We start from the raw sequence: 21,083 nt of genomic DNA, 5'->3' as shown, positions 1-21,083 counted from the left end.
AGAATTGTGGAGTTGGAAGAGGGCACGAGGGTCATCTAGTCCAACCCCCTGCAAGGCAGGAATCTTTCATCCACTGTGGGGCTTGAACCCACAGCCCTGGGATTGAGAGTCTCATGCTCTACCGACTGATCTAAGATGTGGCATGAAAAACAAGGTGTTGCCTATGCAGCCTTCCAATCTGGGCACTTCTTTCTTTCTTTCTTTCTTTCTTTCTTTCTTTCTTTCTTTCTTTCTTTCCCCCTCCAGCTCAAGGAAGTGCTTGAGGGGGAGCTGAGAGAAATGGGACTGCAGGTGATCCCCTTCACCATCACCAAGGTGATCCAGCTGTACGAGACCAAGAACTCTCGCCATTCCTCCATGATCGTGGGCAACACGGGCAGCGGCAAGACCGTCACCTGGCGTGCCCTGCAGGCCACCCTCTGCACCCTCTGCAAGAGCGGAGACACGACGGCCAACATAGTCCGGGTCAGTGGGAAGCTCCTGCGCCTAACCGGTGCCTGGCTCTGTGACACAGGCACTTGCCTCTGCCAAGTCTGGCTGCCTCTTCCTCTTCCTCCACCTCCTCCGGGGCCCATCCCAGACTTCTTCTGGGACTTGCTGGGCTGGGTGGGGCTTCTTCCCCAATGTCCACTTTTCCTGTGGCCCCCCTTGCTGGCTGGCTTCTCCGCTGCATTCTTTCCTTGGGACGGGAAGCAAGTTGATCGCCCTTGATATAAAAACGGGAGCAGGATTACCCTCCAACCCTCTAGCTTCCGTTTTCTTCTTCCCAACTGGATAGCCATAAAAAAATGAATAAAGTGCAAAGGACTCTCCGGGTCTTAGCTAGAAAAACGCACCTTGCTTCCTCCTGACTTTGTCTCCCCCGCCCCTCTCTTCCTCCCACCTTCCCGCTCTCTTTCCTTGCTGGGCCTGCCTGCTTCCAGGAGTACCCCCTGAACCCGAAGGCAGTTTCCCTGGGCGAACTGTATGGAGAGTACAACCTCAGCACCAATGAGTGGACGGATGGCATTCTGTCCAGCGTCATGCGATTGGCATGTGCAGGTACACCAGGGCCCCTTCCTTCACTCCTGCCATGTTGCTAAGATAGAGAGAGGATAAGAGAGAGAGAGAGAGAGGTATCAGAGTGCCTTCCTGCCTAGAAGCCACACTGTCTCAGACCCATAGGGATGCATCTTCTTCCCTGGGGGCAACTGAGTCCTGCTGCCCTGCAGGCCAGGCTGAGTCCGGGATACTCAGAGGCCCCAAATGTATAACAGAGCAGGCAAAGGGCAGGTGGGTTGGACGGTGACACCCACAGGGAACATAAGCAGAGCCCTGCTGGGTTAAACCAGGCGCCTCTCTAACCCATCATCCTGTTCCTTCAGGAAACCCAAGAAGCAGGGCAGAAAGGCAGCCACTCTCCCCTCCTGCCTGCCCCCACTATCTCATATTAAGAGCTACAGTGCCTCTGAACCTGGAGGCTCCATTTTGCTATCCGTAGCTAGTGACAATACTGCTCCCTTTTATGAGTTTGTCTCCATTCCCCATTCAAGCCAGTGGCCGCTGCTGCCCCATCTTGTGGCAGCCAGTTCCACAGGAGATGCTGCTGCCCCCACGATGATCAGGAGCCGAAGTGTGTGTGTGCTGGTGGGGGAGCTGAGCCCCTCCTGTTCTCCTTGTGCTTGTGGCCACTGAGTCTGAGCCATAGAGAGGCTGTGCAAAGCATCCTGGCGGATGGCCCATATATTTGGGGCAATTTCCCTTCTCTCGAGGCCAGCTGTGAGCTTTAGCCGGCTAAAGTTGGAGCCCATGGCACGCTAGTCGCTGTACAGGCACCCAGGGAGATTAGGGCGCAAAGGAGAAGTCTTGCTTGGGCAGAGGCCTCAAACTACAGACCGCTCTGGCTGAGCTCTGCCACAACTCCTGCTTTCTCGTCTCCAGCCCTCGCTAGTGGTCCCTCATCTTGGTTTCACCTTTGCTGTGGCCTGGCCAGCCTTCCCCCTGCCTGCCTGCTTACCTCTCAAAGACCATTTCCTGCCCCCCACCCAGCAAGGGGGGGCGCCACACCCCAAGGAGCTACTGGATGTAGCCAGGAGGCACCAGGTGCATGCTTTGTGTGGGATTTCCTCTTGAGGGCTGGGGGCACTGAGCCCCAGGCCCAGGGTAGGGGGAAATCTGTGCTGAGCCTGGGACACTGTCGCCTGCCTCTCCTCAGCCCCCCCAACACCCCCAGCTCATGCCGCTTTGCCTGATAGCCTCACCCTGAGGGGGCACCGGTGATTATCTCCGAGTGCCGGCAGGAGGCCTCCTGCGGGCATTTGCTTTTTCTCATGCCAGCGGGGCGATGGCACTGCTGTTTCTAGGAAACGGTGGGAGAAGGAGCGGGGGAAGGCCTTCCTCTGACCCCAATCTCTATGATAATTGAGGATGGGAACCTGTTGGCATGCATGTTGATTTTGGGTGGGTGAAGGTGACCCACTGTCTTTTCCTCTCGGGGGATCCCTGCTCTGTGCTGGAGGGCTGGCTGCTTTGCAGGAGGAGGGGCACAGGGAACAGAGGATCGAAAGGCAAGGAAGAGGGCAAAATATTGGTCCAGGCTGGGGCATTGGGCTGCTTCAGAGAGACCCTTGTCGCTTATGGATTTCTTAATCAGCTTCTGACCCCTTTCTTTCCACCCCCCTGCCAGTACAGTGTCTGACTCTCTTGTGAAGCAGATTGGAAGACTTCTGGGGTTCTGTTTGTGCTGCTGGGGCTGCAGTGTTGCGTGTGGCTAGCTACCTCACCCCTCACCCCCCCCCCCCACTGTTTGGATTACGCTGAGCAAGATGGTAACAGGGGTGGCTTGACTCATGTGCCATGGCTCAGTGCCGGACTCGGTTCCGCTTGCCCTCGTAAACCTTCCGAATGCTGGTGGGGGGACGGCGACCCCGATTTGCACTTGAGTCAAATGATTCCAACTGCCTGCTTGAAAGATAGCCCCCGTGAGTGAAATAATCAATGTGAGCAGTGGTGGGAACTGGCCTTTGGAACGACTCCCTTGTAAGCTGCGTGTTGGTTCTTGCTGGGCTGCTCCAGCTCTGTGGTCTGTTTCCCACCTTTGGGCATCTGAGGCCCAGACCTTTGCTTGCCCAGCCAGGCCTTGCTTCCCCCCGCCCGTGGATGGTAGCTCCTAACTCTCTAACCTAGACTCCTGTCCCCATCTGACCCCCCCACTGCAGGACTTCTCCCTCAACCCCAAAGCCCTGAGCCTCGGGGAGTTGTTTGGGAGGTATGACCTTGCCACCAGCGAATGGCACGATGGCGTTCTGGCTTCCATCATGCGTGAGGTCTGCACAGGTATTTACCCTCCGGGAGGCCCACCTTGGCCGTGCCAGCTGCCTGCCTTGGCTGCCAATCACTCTTCCTTTCTGAGCAACCTGGCACCTCTCTCTGTCTCAGACAATCAATCTCTTCAAACAAGACCTTGGAAGAAATTCTCTGCTCTGCTTTGGAAATTTCTGTGTGTTTCCATTCATTCTGTGTGTTTCAGTCCTTGTCCCTGGTGCCCCACCCATTGCCCCTTGTTTGTTGACCAGATGCTGTTCTGTTCCCCTGAATTACAGAATCTGCCCTCATTTTTTTAAAGGGCATGTTTCTAGCTCTCCTTGATGTAGGAACGTGAATAAGATGACTGACGAGTCTGCTAAAGGCTCTATCCGGTATGTCTTCCCAAATACATTTAAGGATCCAACAAAGATCTGAGCACAAGAGCACTCTCTTCTCTGGTGGCTTCCAGCAGCTGGTACTCAGAAATGTTGCTGCCTCAGACCATGGAGGTACAGCATAGCCCCTGTGGCTAGTAGCCACTGACAGCCTTTCTCCTCCATGAATTTGCCTAACCCCTTTTTTCAAGCCCCTTAAGCTGATAGCCACCCAGTCGAACTCTGACTGTGGCTCTGCCAAGACTCAAGGAGAGGCAATTTTTCCTCAGCCCTTAGTTATATATTGTGGCTTCCATGTAAGGTATACAAAGGAGGGCAGCGAATTCACTGTCCTGAGATCCTTCCTGCTGCAGCCCGGGAGACAGGAGTCCGCGTTATGGACTCGGAGTTCTTAACGTTCCTCTTTGCCCAGACGAGAAACCCGACGAGAAGTGGATCCTCTTTGACGGCCCCGTGGACACGCTGTGGATCGAGAGCATGAACTCTGTCATGGACGACAACAAGGTGCTGACCCTCATCAATGGCGAGCGGATCGCCATGCCTGAGCAGGTAGGCCCGAGCTGCCCCCACAAGCCTGCCCCTCCAGCAGCTCCTTGGCCAGAACTGATTGGTGGTTTCCATTCCCCCACAGGTTTCCCTGCTGTTTGAGGTGGAGAATCTCGCCGTTGCCTCGCCCGCCACCGTCTCCCGGTGCGGAATGGTTTACACGGACTACAGTGACTTGGGCTGGAAGCCCTATGTCCTTTCCTGGATCGAGAAGCGCCCAAAGGTATTTGAGGAGGGGGGAGCAGTGGGTTGTAAAAGCGACCGGGTGCCGGGACCCCCGCGGTCGAGTCTGTCCTTTCCCCCCACCCTGTTCTGCCCTGCTCATTTCATACACCCAGGAGAGCTGAATTCCCACTCGGCCACGAAGCTCCCTGGTGGATCTTGGGTCAGTTGCTGCCTTCTCTCAGCTTAACCTACCTCACAGGGTTGTTGTAAAGGATAGAATGGGGAGGACGAGAAGTACATATGCCACACTGAGCTCCTTGGAGGAAAGGCAGGACATAAACATTATAAATAGCAACAGTAAAGTATCCCTAGCTACTGACCGTGTGAGGGTCAGGGTCAGGACCGGATTTTGGTTTGATGAGGCCCTAAGCAATTAAAGGTAATGGGGCCCTTTATATATCCAGCTGTCCTTTGTCAACAACAAATTGCTGTCGTGTTTTGTGTTGAATACATGCTATATGGTCATTTATGGACCTCATAGGTATCTCAAGCCATTTGCCCATGTTGCCCTGCAACCAGTCCATGCAGAATGTAGGCACCCTATATATAGAAAGGAGCAAACCAGTGATATTTTAGGGAGCAGGCTAGCAGGCGGGGCCCATGACTTACATCATAGGCGCCTACACAACACAAAACACTGTTGCTGTAGGTAGGTTTTATTTTATTTGTTTTTTATCTTATATTTTTGGAAATGTACATCCAGGTGTTTTTCCCCCTTTAATTTTTTTGGGGGGGCCCTAAGAGAGTGAGGCCCTAAGCAGTAGCTTGTTTAGCTTATATGTAAATCCGGCACTGGTCAGGGTGGGATGAAGAGGTCCTAGGGAAGCCCTGAAGGGACAAATGTGGGTTTGCGGGGGTCTTCAGGAGGAGCAGATCAAGTAGTTGACAGTCAGCGAGCTTCCCTTTGCCCCCGTCTCCTCCCAGACCGAAGCGGAAACCCTGCAGAGGATGTTTGACAAATTTACCAACAAGATGCTGACCTTCAAGAAGGACAACTGTCAGGAGCTGGTCCCTATCCCTGAGTACAGTGGGATCGTATCTCTCTGCAAGCTGTTCACATCCTTGACGTCGTCTGATGAAGGGGTAAGTGGCAAGCGAGGGCCAGTCAGCCGCTCCGGAGGCCCTGGGGGCATCATCAGCCTCCACCCTCCTCAGGCCACCTGGCATTTGGGGCGCGTTATGTCAAGGATGGCCCCCTTGCCTCTCTCTAAAAAAAGAATTATTAAGAATATTACAATGAGTTAAAGTAAAAAAGAAAGAAAAAGGGAACGCATACATAAAACATTTTAACAGACAGAGGAAAACAACAATAACAAAACGACATTAAAATATAATTAAGATTACAGAACTATGTAACATATATGTAAATGCATGAACTTATTGTTTTCCTCAAATATACAGTGGTACCTCGGGTTAAGAACTTAATTCGTTCTGGAGGTCCGTTCTTAACCTGAAACTGTTCTTAACCCGAGGTACCACTTTAGCTAATGGGGCCTCCTGCTGCCGCCACGTGATTTCTGTTCTCATCCTGAAGCAAAGATCTTAACCTGAGGTACTATTTCTGGGTTAGCGGAGTCTGTAACCTGAAGTGCAGTAACCTGAAGCGTCTGTAACCTGAGGTACCACTGTACATCGACTCATAGGTGACTATGTTTTCCAAAAATACATTCCAAATATAGTTGTACGTCCGATGCAGATTCTGTGGCTTCCAATTGGCTGCAGGAGCTTCCTGCAGCCAATCGGAAGCTGTGCCTTGGTTTCTGAACGTTTTGGAAGTCGAACGGACTTCCGGAACGGATCCTCTTCGACTTCCGAGGTACGACTGTATCATTAAATTTGTCCAGATCATAGAATAGTAGCGTTGGAAAGGACCACGAGAGTCATCTAAGTTTAGTCCCCTGCAATGCAGGAATCTTTTGCCCAACTTGGGGCTTGAACCCACGTCCCTGAGATTCAGAGCCTCATGCTTTACCAAGTGAGCTATCCTGGCACTGTTAAGCTTTGTTCCTAGGGAGGTGGCTTCAGTGAGTTTGGGGGGCAGTGGGTCTGAGGACAGCTTTTCTGAACCCCCCAGCTGAATCCTGCGGACAGTGAAAACTACTCAACGGTGGTGGAGATGTACTTCATCTTCAGCATGATCTGGTCCCTGTGTGCGGCCGTGGACGAGGAGGGCCGGAAGAAAATCGACATCTTCCTTCGAGAGATTGAGGGCTCCTTTCCTAACAAGGTCACTTGGATGCACTTCCCACGAGGGATGGCAGCGACGGGTGGGGTGGGGTGGGGTGGTGCTATGAGGCTGAGCCTGCAGCTGTTGTGCTTGCTGGATAAAGGTAAAGGTAAAGGTACCCCTGCCCGTACGGGCCAGTTGTGTCCGACTCTAGGGTTGTGCGCCCATCTCACTTAAGAGGCCGGGGGCCAGCGCTGACCGGAGACACTTCCGGGTCACGTGGCCAGCGTGACGAAGCTGCTCTGGCGAGCCAGCACCAGCGCAGCACACGGAAACGCCGTTTACCTTCCCGCTATAAAGCAGTACCTATTTATCTACTTGCACCTAAGAGTGCTTTCGAACTGCTAGGTGGGCAGGAGCTGGGACCGAACGACGGGAGCTCACCCCGCCGCAGGGATTCGAACCGCCGACCATACGATCGGCAAGTCCTAGGCGCTGAGGTTTTACCCACAGCGCCACCCACGTCCCTGCTTGCTGGATAGGCTACCCCAAAGGTGAAAAGAGGGCATGTTATTTAATAGACCTAAAGGGAGGTGGGCAAGAAAAAATGGGTCTTCTCTCTCTGGTGTTAATGGAGAAATCTGAGGGCTCCCTTGGACAAAAAAATCAAGGACACCAGCCAGGAATACCAGAACAAAATAGCAGCCTTGGTCTTGATTGAAGACTGTCGCGACAGGACTCCCACCTGCCACAAGGTGGAACAAGATGGAAGCCCAGAACAAAAGAACCCACAAACTTTTATTAGCTGCTAATCCCCATGTTACACCCCCCCCAACTACATCACTAATACATCATGGTTACATCATGAAAGGGGAGGTCTGGTGGCAATAATCTGAGTATCCTGGACCCTGCCCCATGGTTCCCCTTGCCCTCCACCAAACACCCATCAAGTGTAACAATATCCGCCCTCCCTTCCCCACAGGTGGGCGGAGTTTGCGGCACCAAGCGAGGCTCACCTGGGCGGGTGCCACCCACCTGCTTGAGCTGGCCTTTGACCCGCCCTCGGCCAGGGAGGACAATGGACGGCCGGCCGGGGATGGGCCTAAGGCCAAAAGAAAAGAGGCTGACCACTGAGCTCAAGCCTCTTTTGCTGTTCTTCCTTCTGGGACCCTGCCCCATGGTTCCCCTTGCCCTCCACCAAACACCCATCAAGTGTAACAAAAGAGATACTTACATTTCCCTGTTTCCCAGCCAAGTTCATCACACCCTTTTGTTATTTCTGGAATGGCTACCTGTCTGGCACTCAGGTATCAGGATGCCAGGGATTATCACTCAGGCAGAGGGGCTGCTGAGGAGCTGAGCTCCCTGTTAGCCAGTACATAGATACATTTATCAGTGAATTGTTACATTTGGTATTGTGCAGCAGAGGCCCTTTGAATAGATAGGAAGAAACTGTGATGAAGTGTTTTGTGGGGACAAATCACAAAAGTCACAAAAGTGATTGTGCTGATTTTGGTAGTGGGGTGCATGTGCATGATATCTGCTGGAGGGGCAACCCCCCCCCCCAACCTATACATAAATTCCTGCAACACTGGGAAGGTGCACAGGGCATCCCTTTTGCCCACCTAAGAGCCAGTTGCAATGAAAAACCCTTCCACTGCCCAGAGAGATCCATGATCCAGGCCCAGCTTTAGGCCTCTGCAAGGACTGCTGAAAATACACCGCTCTGACAAGCTAACTTCTTTCCCTCCCAGGATACAGTCTACGAGTATTACGTTGACCCCAAGCGGAAGCAATGGTCTTCCTTTGAAGATAAACTGCCCAAGATGTGGAGGTACCCATCCAAGTAAGTAAACAGCTTTTTGCATGTTGCCCAAGATAGAGGACAAGCCTTCTCTGCCAGTCCCAGGCAGGGAAGGGGGAGCTTCATGGGAGTGTGACTCAGCCCCTAAAACTTAAAACCTGTGTTCTTCAGCCTTCTGTAGCTCAAAGCAGTGGCTTGGTGTGGGTTGCCAGTGCCCGGGGCCGCTCAAAAGGGGGTGGGTAAGAGGGAGGGAAATTCATGGTGTACACATGCGCATTCAATTGCCTGATGCCTTATGAGGAACGGCTAAGGGAGCTGGGCATGTTTAGCCTGGAGAAGAGGAGGTTAAGGGGTGATATGATAGCCATGTTCAAATATATAAAAGGATGTCACATAGAGGAGGGAGAGAGGTTGTTTTCTGCTGCTCCAGAGAAGCGGACACGGAGCAATGGATCCAAACTACAAGAAAGAAGATTCCACCTAAACATTAGGAAGAACTTCCTGACAGTAAGAGCTGTTCGACAGTGGAATTTGCTGCCAAGGAGTGTGGTGGAGTCTCCTTCTTTGGAGGTCTTTAAGCAGAGGCTTGGCAACCATATGTCAGGAGTGCTCTGATGGTGTTTCCTGCTTGGCAGGGGGTTGGACTCGATGGCCCTTGTGGTCTCTTCCAACTCTATGATTCTATGATCTCCAAGGAGATCACAGACACAGAGATAACAAAAAAAAAGTCGTTGTCTGAAGAGGTCATTTCCTGATTCGTGTGGAGAAGCCATTTTCAGTAGAGCCCAGTGACAGAAAAGCTGATTTGAGACAACACTGGGCATTGAAATTTTATGCCCCCTAACACTTTTGTGCCCGGGGCAACTGCCCCTGTGAACGCCCCCCATGTTACACCACTGGCTCAAAAGCAGTAGGACAGCGGCAGGAGAGGCAAAGGAGAGCCCTGCCTCATACCCTGCGTGCCAGGTTTATGGGATTTGCTGCCACAAGATGTAGCAGTTGGAAATAGTGTAAGAAATAGTGTAATAGCAGTAAGAAAATAGTGATGGATGAGGCAGAGGAGGAGGAGACAGGAGTTCATGAATGGCCGTTCGTAGCCAGGAGGGACTATTGCCTTCAAGCCTGGGGAGTCGGCCTGTGTGAGAAGCAGGTTGCTGGGTGAAGTGGACGTTTGCTCTAGCCTAGCAGGGCCCATCTGAAGTTCTTACACGTAAAGAAAGTAGGAGGGAGAAGCAGCTAAAGGGGCACCACGGAGAACGGGCTCATTCTAGGGATGGCGATGTCCTGTCTTCATTATGTGTGTTGGAGGGTCTCAGGCGAGTTTTTTGGCTCTTGCAGCAGTAGCAGGGTGTGAGTGACAGCAGAGGGGCACCTCTACGATACACACATAGTTACCCCCTCCCCGCTCCCTTTGCCTGCCTTCTCTTGTTTCCCGCATCCTTTCCCTTTCTGGCTCCCGAGCAGCCTGCCTTCGCCGTGCCACCGAGTCGCTCGGCCGATCTTGTTCTTCGAGCCAGTGGCTCGGATCCATTTCCCGCCCCTCGCTCCCCTAATCTGATCAGTGGCCTGAAATTGCCGGAACGTGGTCCCCGAGCTGCCACGGGCCGCCGGCCGCCTGCATCCTCGGAAGCCGGGCGGAGGGACAAGCCTTCATTAACGGTGGCTTCCTTCCAAGCTGTCAGGCTCCGGCGGGGGTGACAGCTGCGCCAATTGCGTCTCGTGTCGGATGTCTTCATGCATTTAGGCCAGTGTCCTTCCTGGAGCCGTGACAGCCGCGTCGGGAAGGACCAGAACGGCCCCCGGGGCTCCGGCGCCCTGCGTGTGTGTAAGAGGGAGGGGAAGCAGCCAAGCTTTGGCAGGTCCCAAGCATGGCAGGAGCTGATGCCTCGCCCCTGGGGCTGAGCCCGGATCTCCCCTTCTCTTCCCAGCGCCCCCTTCTACAAGATCATCGTCCCCACCGTGGACACCATGCGCTACAACTATCTCGTCGACGCCCTCATCTCCAACCAGAACCCAGTGCTGCTGGTCGGCTTGGTGGGGACCGGCAAGACCTCCATTGCCCAGGGCGTCTTGCAGACCCTGGACAGCACCAAGTGGGCTGTCCTGGTCATCAACATGTCCGCTCAGGTAACAGGTTGAGGGAGGGGAGGGTCCCGGCTCCGCCCCCCGGCACACCCCACGCATGGGCTCCAGGGACGCATCCGTCAGCGCAGGCCTCACGCTCCCCTCCCGCCTTTGCAGACCACGTCGACCAACGTCCAGAGCATCATTGAGAGCCGGGTGGAGAAGCGCACCAAGGGCGTCTATGTGCCTCTGGGCGGGAAGAGCATGATCACCTTCATGGACGACCTCAACATGCCTGCCAAGGACCAGTTTGGCTCCCAGCCCCCCCTGGAGCTGCTCCGCCTGTGGCTGGACTACGGCTTCTGGTACGACCGGGCCAAGCAGACCATCAAGTACATCAAGGTGAGGGCAGGATGCGGAGCCAGGCAAATTGCCCAGTGTGCAATTGCTGCGTGATGGTTTCTTCTTTGAAACAGACGCACTTGGGGCAGGGGGATCAGGATTGGAACCCGGTTGCCTAGACGTGCCTGTTAGGCTTTAAACCCAAGAGCAGCGTTGATTTCTGCCAGCGCCACGGCAGAGGGGAGGACGTTGCTCTGCGCCCCACAGACCCAGCCTTGATTTCCCCCTCTGCTGCCCCGCGGCCCTGTTTGCGAAAAGACAATAAAATAAAAATAAAAACCCAGACACGTTGAGCGCAGTTGCGCATTTAACGTAATTGTCTGATTTGGCTCTCCGCCGTTCAAGAACTCGGCAACCTACAGCCAGAGACGACTGTGCACGGAATACTTGCTGTTGTCTCTTTCCGGGAGGCTGCGCATCTGAATTTCAGGAGTGTGCGGTGGGGGGGGGCAAGAATGAGCGGGAGGGCGTGCCGCGCAGCAGAGCCTCCCGGCTGGAGTGTGGCGCATGCCACTGCAGCTATTACAGCCTCCACTTCCACTCAGGCCCCCCGATTTGTATGCTGCCTGCCTTCCTCCCCCCCCCCCCACCTCCACCTCGGCGGGGTCCCTCTAGACTGTTTAGTCGTCGCGCTACTCAAACACTTTTATGGAAAGAGGCGGGCGGAGGTTGTGGGGGGAGAGAGAGAGAGAGCGAGAAGTCTTTTATTTTCTTTTGGTTTTGATCCGTTGCCTGTTTGCCTTCCCCCCAGGACATGTTCCTGATGGCAGCCATGGGGCCCCCTGGAGGAGGGCGAACGGTGATCTCTAGCCGGCTTCAGAGCCGCTTCAACCTCATCAACATGACCTTCCCCACAGTAAGGGCTGCTTTGGTCTACGCAGGCCGGCTGGGAAGCTCCGAGGGCAGGGGTTAATCAGGCAACCACAGCCGCAGGCGCCGCCCGGCTCGCCCCCCCCCCCCCCCGTTCGTGCGTGTGTCCACGCAGGCAACCTGGTTTGGTGGCGAGGGGCTCGTCCAGCTGGCCTTTTGGCTTCCAGAGTCTTTCTGAGATCAAGGGGGAAAGCTCCCCTTTCACCTCCGCACACCCGAGGTGCCCGCGGCCTTTTATTTTCCTCTCCTGCATAATGCAGGGCCTGTTGTCCAAATCCAAGTTGCCCAGGAGGTGTGGGGAGAGCTTGGCACGGCGGACGATGGCGCTGGCAAGGAAGCGGCGCCGGCCCGAGACGAATCCAAAATGGCACCTCCCGCTCAATCACCCGCTCGTCCCATTCAGAGCAGGACTGGGCGGTGCCTGTTGCTGGGAACCACAGGAGGGCAAGGACTCTTGTGCTTGGATCCTGCTTGCAGGTTTCCCATAATGGGCATCTGCTTGGCCACTGTGAGAACAGGACGCTGGACTAGGTGGGCCGTTGGCCTGATCCAGTAGGCTCTTCTGATGTTCTTAGACCCATTGAAATGAATGGACAGGACGAGTTTGGGTTCATTCATTTCAATGAGTAGGACTTAAAGGTAAAGGGACCCCTGACCATTGGGTCCAGTCGTGGTCGACTCTGGGGTTGCGGCGCTCATCTTGCCTTACTGGCCGAGGGAGCCGGTGTACAGCTTCTGGGTCATGTGGCCAGCAGGACTAAGCCGCTTGTGGTGAACCAGAGCAGCACACAGAAACGCCGTTTACCTTCCCGCTGGAGTGGTACCTATTTATCTACTTGCACTTCATGCTTTTGAACTGCTAGGTTGGCAGGAGCAGGGACCGAGCAACGGGAGCTCACCCCGTTGCGGGGATTCGAACCACCGACCTTCTGATCGGCAAGTCCTAGGCTCTGTGGTTTAACCCACAGCACCACCCGCGTCCCACCGAGTAGGACTTAGTTGGGCACAATTCCCTGCAGGAGTGGAGAGGAGGGCTTCCTGCTGCCCCATACCCACCACGGTCCAGCTTTGTCATACCTTTATGGTCAGGCATGGGGCTGGGGGGGCTGGGATAAGCCGAAGTGTATGACTGAGCGAACGATTGATTCCCACCGAAGTATTTTAAGCCACTTCTCTTCCTTCCAGTTTCCATTTCCCCCAACCTCACAACAGCTCTGCTAGGCAGGCTGCTGTTATTCCCATTTTGCAGACGGGCCTCACAGGAGCCTGCCTGAGGCTGGGGAGTGAATGGTGTGGCAGATGCAGGACCTTAACCCCCACAGTGCCAATAAGGAGGGTGGGAGGGTAGTATGTGTACTTGGGAGCTGGCAGCCCTGGACTGGGAGTGTGAAGATTAGCTGCTCTTCCTGGCTCTTCTCTGCCACCACTGGAGGTGTTTTCTCTCTCTCTCTCTGGACTCTGCTACTTCCTCACCCTAGAGCAGAGCAGAAAGAGCAGGCTGGCCCCTTGCCCCTCACAGGGCGGCCTTGGGACTCCTGGTGAGGTTGGCAACTCGTGGCAAGGATTTCCCGCTGAGCTGTGATGCCCATCACAGAGATGGACAGGACTAGTTTGGGTTCATTCATTTCAATGAGTAGGACTTAGTGCCCCCTGTGCATTGCAGGGGGCAGGACTAGATAACCCTTTCAAAGCTATAGTTCTGTGAATCCTTGGGAGAAGCCCAGGACAGCCCAGAAGGGGGAAGGTGACCCCCAGCTGCCTCAGGCCAACGCAGCAGGTGCTGGTATGGGGGGGATGCCACCCCATGTCATGCCCTCCCCCTGAACAGGACTCCCAAATCCGACGCATCTTCGGCACCATGATCAACCAGAAGCTGCAGAATTTTGACGAGGGACTGAAGCCCCTTGGGAACACCATCACCGAGGCGACTGTGGAGCTCTACAACAACGTCGTCCAGCGGTTCCTGCCCACCCCGGCCAAGATCCACTACCTCTTCAACCTGCGCGACATCTCCAAGGTAAACAGAGGCCTTCTCAGACTCTGGGACTGTTCCCTACAAGCTCGGAAGGGCCTTGGGGACGGGGAGGGCGGGAGGGGTGGCAAAGAGCCTGCGGAAGGGGGTGCCGCAGGTGAGGCTCTGTGCCCGGAAAACAATGGCGCGGTCACGCAGTGCTTCCCCATCCTTCAGAAGCAGGAATGGGAGGCAGGTGCCTTTTGATTGATGCCACTGCAAACACAAGGAGGGGGGCAGATCACCCACAAGTTCTGGGCTCATTCTGCCTCAGGCAAGGAAGCAAGTCCTTGTTAGCTCTCCACAGCTTTGAGTTAGAGATGCTCCTGTCTCTCTCCCCCCCCCCCCCACCTTCGCCTTTCCCCTCGGTGTCTTCCTGACATCTTCATTTCTCTTTTGCCAAATGCTGCGGCTTTCTCAGAATCAGAATGTTTTCCACCCCTTTTGTCTTCTGCTCCTACATCTTACAGAAGTGTCGTGGGGTTAAGCCAGAGACACAGAGTAGGCTTCTAAGTGGGGGCTGTACATATCTGCATTGCCCTCCATCTAAAGCAGCCTCCTTCCAACCAGGTGCTCTGAACTACAACTCCCACCAGTCCACAGCCAGCCCAGCTGATGTGGGAGTTGTAGTCCAAGGCACCTGGGGGGCCCCAGGTTGGGGAATGCTAGTTTCACCAGCACGTAGACAGAATGTGCCTGTTTCTGGGGTCTTCCTCTGCCTGAGACCCGGCAGATGAGGCATGATGGATTTTTTCCTGCATGTGCGATCCTCTGTGCCAGCCCAGCGGCTGGGAGCATTAGGATTCCAGGCGAGCTCATCTCCTTCCCGCCAGTGCCGCGGCGCTCCCACATCAAACGGGCACAGCAACTTTGGAGAGAGTTTGAAGACATCAAACGTGCGCTGAACGTTTGTCCTCGGCCCTGAGCCCTGTAGCACTGCTCGTGCACATCAAACGCTCGCAGGTTGTGAGCAAGCCGGGCTGCTTCTGCTGCCAGGCCTGTTGCCCCCCCCCTCCTACTGCAGCAATCACTAGTCAGCTACCAGGAGGTGGTGGGGTGAGGGCAAAGGGGGATTTGGGACTCCTCTGCTTCCTGGGCAGCATCACCCGTGAATGTTCCGGCTTAGAAGGGCCTTCTGGCTTTATCCTGGCTTCCCATAGGAGGGGGTGGTGGCCACAACCTGGATAGCTTTAAAACAGGATCATACATATTCATGGTGGAGGGGACTTATCGATGGCTACTAGCCACAATGTCTATGCTCTGCCTCCACAGTCAGAGGCAGTAAATGCTTCTGAATACCAGTGACTGGAAATTGCGAGAGGGGAGAGTTGCTCGGGAGTGGACGCCCTAAACGGCCTCAAAGGCCCAGTATACCTGAAGGAGCGTCTCCACCCCCATCATTCACTGAGGTCCAGCTCCGAGGGCCTTCTGGTGGTTCCCTCCCTGCAAGAAGTTAGGTTACAGGGAACCAGACAGAGGGCCTTCTCGGTGGTGGCACCCGCCCTGTGGAACACCCTCCCACCAGATGTCAAGGAAATAAACAACTATCTGACTTTTAGAAGACATCTGAAGGCAGCTTTTAATGTTTTATTGTGTTTTTAATATTGTGTTGGGAGCTGCCCAGAGTGGCTGGGGAAACCCAGCAAGATGGGTGGGGTATAAATAATAATTTACTATTATTATTTTTATTGTTATTATTATTGCACCTGGGTCCTGCTTGCTGGTCTCCCATTGGGGCATCAGGTTAGCCACTGCGAGAACAGGATGCTGGACTAGATGAGCCACTGGCCTGATGCATCAGGGCTCTTAAGCCTCCGGAGAGAGGGCTTGGCAGTGTCTCTTGCTTGCCAACCTTGAAAAATATGGGTTATTTAAGATTTCCGCCCTCTGCTTCTCACTGAGCAAGGCAGGTCCTGGTAAATACGTCCTCAGGACTAGAAAAGTACAGTCATGGAATTGTAGAGCTGGAAGAGATCCCAGGGGTCTTCCAGCCCAACCCCCTGCAATGCAGTCAGATGGTGGTCTGAGCCATTGAGCTGTTGTGACAACCCTTCCTTGGGACCAGAGACAGGCGCATTTAGGGCCCTTTGCCGAGGGGGGGCGTGGGATGGCTCTCCTTGGAAGACCAGCTGGGGGTGGGGCCCATCCTCGGGGCTGGCCTAGAAGATGCTTGCCTGGGGTCCATAGCGGTTCTGTCCTCCCCGCTTGTCTCAGGTCTTCCAGGGCATGTTGCGAGCCCACAAGGACTTCCACGACACCAAAGCCAGCCTCACCCGCCTGTGGATTCACGAGTGCTTCAGGTACAGATGTCCTGCTTGCTGCCTTCTGCCACTGTGTAAGAGCCGCCTTTTCCATCCTGGTGCCTGAGAGCAGTGGTGGGAGTTATCTGTAAGGCCCCCCCGGCTCACTTTCATCATTTCCTGCTGCTTGTGGAGGCTTTTCGTGCTCTGCCCCTCGGTGCCATGTCTGCTTGGGAGACTCTGCCTGTGGGCAGTGCCCTGGCCATCAGAAACTGACATTAACAGTCGCCAAAACACCCATGTGATGCCCAGGCGCAATTGCCGGGTGGGAGAAGAGGGTCACTTGGAGCTGTTTAGCTGTGGGTCTAGGAAAAGTCCTCCTGCTTCCCAAAGCCGCTTCTGGGCTTTAAGGAATTTGGGTGCCTCTTCCCCTCGGCCTGGACCCCACAAGGAGGCTTCTGGATTCATGGGTGACCTCCGAGCACATGGATCCCTTTTTTTCTCCGTCAGGGTTTTCTCTGACCGTCTGGTGGACGCTGCAGACATGGAGACCTTCATTGTCCTCTTGAGTGAGAAGCTGGGCACGCACTTTGACCTGACCCTCCACAACCTTTGCCCCAACAAGCGCTCACCCATCTTTGGTATGTCCCGGCTGTTCTCCGGAGCTGGAGGTGGGGAGGCAAAGGGTGTGTGTGATGGAGGTGCCAGTTTAAAGATCCCCCAAATCCCCTTTGGGGTTGTGAGATGAGTTGGTGCTGTCCGTCTGTCTGTCTTAAAACTGGTTCCTGATTGGAAGTTGATTGACTTCATCATCCTGAGTTGATTAATCATTTAGATCTCCATCAGTTTGCGCAAGGAAGAAAAAAAGCACATGGTTCATTTTTAGCTTGCGCACACACACACACACACACACGTTGTATCAGGACTCATCTTAGGAGATGTATTTGATTTTGTTTGTTTGCTGGTTATTAATGTTTAAAATTGCATCTCTCTTTTCTACCATATGGCACTTGAGCTCATCCGAACCATTCTCTACTTGCCATGATGACTCCGCTCTGCCTCCACCAGTTGTTGGAAACTGCAGGAGGGGAGACGGGCTCTTGCCTTCGAATCCTGCTTGCAGGTTTTGCACTGAGACTTCTGCTCAGCCGCTTTGACGACAGGGTGCTGGACTAGAAGGGCCACGGGCCTCATCCAGCAGGGCTCTTACTCTGCTCTCTCATGCAGACCTGGGAAGAAGAGAGCATTCCCTGTCCACCGTTTTTCAAAGCGCTTGTAGTCATGGTTGTAAAAGATTGAAAGGGGAGCGGAGTAATAAGAACAGATTCCAATAATACAGTATGATCCCATCTTACTTGCATTTAACTTTCACGATTGAAGGCCGCTGGTTGACCTCCTGCAAGTGAAAGGCAAGCAAGGAGGAGAGCTTAAAAGCCCCTTTTGCCTTGGGTAGCTGGCTTTTAAGCTCTCCACCTTATTTGGAAAGCTAGATGCTCTCTGCCCTGGGATGCTCGCGTGGGTGCGGTTTCAGTAAATGCGTTGTTGTTGTTTTGAAAAACCCCACATAAGATGCGATCGCGCCGTAATACCGATTGCCCCTCCAGGGGACTTCATGCGCAACGTCTACGAGGACCTGACAGACATGGCCGTCCTGAAGGCCGAGATGGAGCGCGCCTTGGGCGAGCTCAACCGGACGCCAGGAATGGTGCCCATGCGGCTGGTGCTCTTCCGGGACGCCATTGAACACAGTGAGTGAGAGGATCCTGGCTGAGACTTCTCTCTCTCTCTCTCTCTCTCTCTCTCTCTCTCTCTCTCTCCCGTTTTCATGAGACGCCCCCCCCCCCATGAACTGGCATTGGGGAGGACTCTTGAGCTGAGTCTGGAAGGCTAGTTTACCCCCGGACCGGGGTAGCACCCTCATGCAGGTGGGGTTTGACAGCCACTCGCTGATTCTCCCTGCAGTAACACGCATCGTCCGGGTGATCAGCCAGCCGCGAGGCAACATGCTGCTGGTGGGCATCGGTGGCAGCGGGCGCCAGAGCCTGGCACGGCTGGCCTCATACATCTGTGAGTACTACACCTTCCAGATCGAGGTCTCCAGGCAGTACCGCAAACAAGAGTTCCGGGAAGGTAAGGATGCCCATCATCTCCCTCCAGCTTTGGGAGTCTGGCCCACAAAGCGAGCCTGGGGTAGCTACACACCCTCTCTTTTGACCGGCCCTCCCCTGGCTGTTATTTCCCGCAGACATCAAGAAGCTGTACCGCCAGACCGGGGTGGACCAGAAGCCCACCACCTTCCTCTTTGTGGACACGCAGATTGCGGACGAGTGCTTCCTCGAGGACATTAACAACATCCTCAGCTCTGGGGAGGTGCCCAACCTGTACAAGCCAGATGAGTTTGAGGAGGTTCGTGTCTCTTCCATACCCCATGGAGCCCTGGAAAGACTAGGACTGGGGAGTGCAGTGCAGGAATCCGTGCCGTTCTGCTTCCTGCTGCAACAGACAGGCTGAATGAGTTCTCCTCCTGGGAAGGGAGAGGTCCGGAGGGTGGCAACATGAGAACAGGGCCTTCTCTGTGGTGGCTCCCCGTCTGTGGAGTGTTCTTCCCAGGGAAGCTCGCCTGGCACCTTCATTATACACCTTTAGGTGCCCGGCAAAAACGTTCCTTTTCTACAAGGCCTTTGGTTGATCCGATTTACATCCTAAATAAATAAATAAATAAATTCAATCATCATCAGCGGCGGCAGCAGCAGCAGCAGCAGCAACAACAACAACTTCTAGCTGGGAGATTACCAGCTAGAGGATTGTTGATGATTGAATTAATAGTCCCAGGCAGCGCATGATTTCTTAAAAAAGGAGAGGTATTGAGGCTACATATTAGGAGCCACCTTTTTGGACCAAGGAGCTATTCCAAGCCACCCCCACCCCCCAAAAAGCCCCAGGTGTGTGTGGACCTGGCTCCTGTGGAAAGAGACTCATTGTGATGACTCTGGTAGGGCTGTGACCATCGTACCTGGTCTCAGAGTTGTGACCCTGCCTTGGAGCCTTTCCCCCTAGCATCTGAAGACCTGCAGAGCTTGAAAACCTCCCTCTCCAGGAGCTTTGGGCTTCCTGCCTGCCCTTCCTCTCCCCTTGAGCACCTCAGTTTGGAGGGGTTGAGCATCTGGGCTTGCGTGAACCCCCAATAATTATATTTAGAGGGGAATTTAGAGGAAGCTGCCTTACCATTCTGGTTCTGTGCACCCAGGTTCATAGAATCATAGAATTGTAGAGCTGGAAGGGACCACGAAGGTCCTCTAGTCCAGCCCCCTGTTTTGCCCAACATGGGGCTCAAACCCACGACCCTGAGATTCAGAGTCTCGTGCTCAGCTGGTTAGAGCACGGTGCTGCAAGGTTGCAGGTTTGATCCCCGTATGAGACAGCTGCATCTTCCTGCATTGCAGGGGGTTGGAGTAGATCAGGCATAGGCAAACACGGCCCTCCAGATGATTTGGGACTACAATTCCCATCCTCCCTGACCACTGGTCCTGCTAGCTAGGGATCATGGGAGTTGTAGTCCCAAAACATCTGGAGGACCGAGTTTGCCTGTGCCTGGACTAGATGATCCTCAGGTTCCCTTCCAACTCTCTATGATTCCACCATGCTCTGCTCCTCTCCTTGGCACAGAAAGTTTGAGGCCAAGCTAGTGAGCAGCACCTGAACTGATGACACGGAGCGGTTCGTTGTTTCCACAAGGGGCGTTTCAAAACTGGCAACAGGTTCCTTTCCCTTGATCCTCTTTCTTCCCCCTCTCTCTGCCCCCCACCCGCCTTTCCGTCCCCAGATCCAGAACCACATCATAGATGCAGCTCGGACAGAGGGCATCCAGGAGAGCCAGGACAGCCTCTTTGCCTTCCTCATTGAGAGGGTGCGGAACAACCTGCACGTGGTGCTGTGCCTGAGCCCAGTCGGGGATCCGTTCAGGTGAGGGGAGGGGGAAGCTGCCGGGATCATCGGAGCAGAGGCTGCTGTCTAGACAGGCACAGGGGCGGCTTCTGCTCGGAGCAACAGCGACCCCTGGTGGACACAGGGGCGGCTGGATAAAAATGGCCATTAACGGCAGGCAAAGTGAGGTGGGCAAACTAGAGGGCCGTGGCCAAGGAGTAAGGGAAGCGGGGAGAGGCATAGTTGGTGCAACGCCAACCCACGGCTCTCTCCGCTGTGCCTCAGGAACTGGATCCGGCAGTACCCTGCCCTGGTGAACTGCACCACCATCGACTGGTTCTCCGAGTGGCCCAAGGATGCCCTCCTGGAAGTGGCGGAGAAGTACCTGGAGGGCGTGGACCTGGGAACCGTGGAAAAGGGGAGCCTGGACACGGTGAGGGGGAGCCCCTGTCCCTCCCAAAGCGGCGCAGAGGGGGGCCGTCCTGAAGGTTGGCAGGGCTCGTTTGACAACGAGAAACCAAGCCGTTAGTGCCTGCGGAACACTCTGACACTGGATATTCAGCAGGCGGCTGCTGAAAACTCCGCCAGGCCTATGCATCCTTCCACAGCGGTTAATTGATGCGGTTAATTTCTTTCTTTCTTTTTTTAAGAAACCTGTTGTGTGGTTTCATCTTTTTAACACTGTAAACCACTGATACAATGTTTTATGGCGCAGCAGTATTCAAATATCTTTTTATAAATAAATGCGTGGCTGCAGGCAGCGGGTGAGGGTTCCTCAATTGCCAATTGCTAGAAGCCACAGGAGCGCTTGACTCTTCCTTGTGGGCTTGACACTGCGGCTCTGGCTGGCCACTGTGAGAACAGGATGCTGGACTAGATGGGCCTCCGTTGGCCTGATCCAGCCCCCAGGCTCTTCTTTAGGTTCTTTTGGCCTGATTCTGTCTCTCCTCTCCATCTTGTCTAGATGCAAAAGCGAGTGGCTAGGATCTTTGTGACCATGCACTGGTCCGTGGCCAGGTACTCACAGAAGATGCTGCTGGAGCTGAGGCGCCATAACTACGTCACCCCAACCAACTACCTGGAGCTGGTCTCTGGCTACAAGAAGTAAGGGGGCCCTTCTGGTCTCTCTCCAGGGAAGGCGAGTGGGATG

At 54.5% G+C, this 21,083-nt stretch overlaps 1 protein-coding gene across 1 annotated transcript in view; it reads left to right on the top strand.

Moving 5' to 3' along the window:
• Positions 1-21,083, top strand: part of DNAH2 (dynein axonemal heavy chain 2) — a 135,149-nt gene that overhangs the window by 84,275 nt on the left and 29,791 nt on the right. Inside the window, exons 42-60 of the mRNA XM_080979575.1 lie at positions 247-465; positions 924-1,041; positions 4,093-4,229; positions 4,312-4,449; positions 5,376-5,534; positions 6,526-6,678; positions 8,373-8,464; positions 10,351-10,549; positions 10,664-10,888; positions 11,640-11,744; positions 13,587-13,775; positions 15,984-16,069; positions 16,520-16,650; positions 17,614-17,757; positions 17,972-18,139; positions 18,255-18,415; positions 19,833-19,972; positions 20,219-20,366; positions 20,898-21,037. Of these exons, the coding sequence (XP_080835701.1) occupies positions 247-465; positions 924-1,041; positions 4,093-4,229; positions 4,312-4,449; positions 5,376-5,534; positions 6,526-6,678; positions 8,373-8,464; positions 10,351-10,549; positions 10,664-10,888; positions 11,640-11,744; positions 13,587-13,775; positions 15,984-16,069; positions 16,520-16,650; positions 17,614-17,757; positions 17,972-18,139; positions 18,255-18,415; positions 19,833-19,972; positions 20,219-20,366; positions 20,898-21,037 (2,852 nt within the window). The remainder of the gene's footprint in view (positions 1-246; positions 466-923; positions 1,042-4,092; positions 4,230-4,311; positions 4,450-5,375; positions 5,535-6,525; positions 6,679-8,372; positions 8,465-10,350; positions 10,550-10,663; positions 10,889-11,639; positions 11,745-13,586; positions 13,776-15,983; positions 16,070-16,519; positions 16,651-17,613; positions 17,758-17,971; positions 18,140-18,254; positions 18,416-19,832; positions 19,973-20,218; positions 20,367-20,897; positions 21,038-21,083) is intronic.

Source organism: Podarcis pityusensis, assembly GCF_964106645.2.
Source record: "Podarcis pityusensis genome assembly, chromosome: 13".
Lineage (NCBI taxonomy): Eukaryota > Metazoa > Chordata > Lepidosauria > Squamata > Lacertidae > Podarcis > Podarcis pityusensis.
This window is presented reverse-complemented; position numbering and strand designations above follow the sequence as displayed.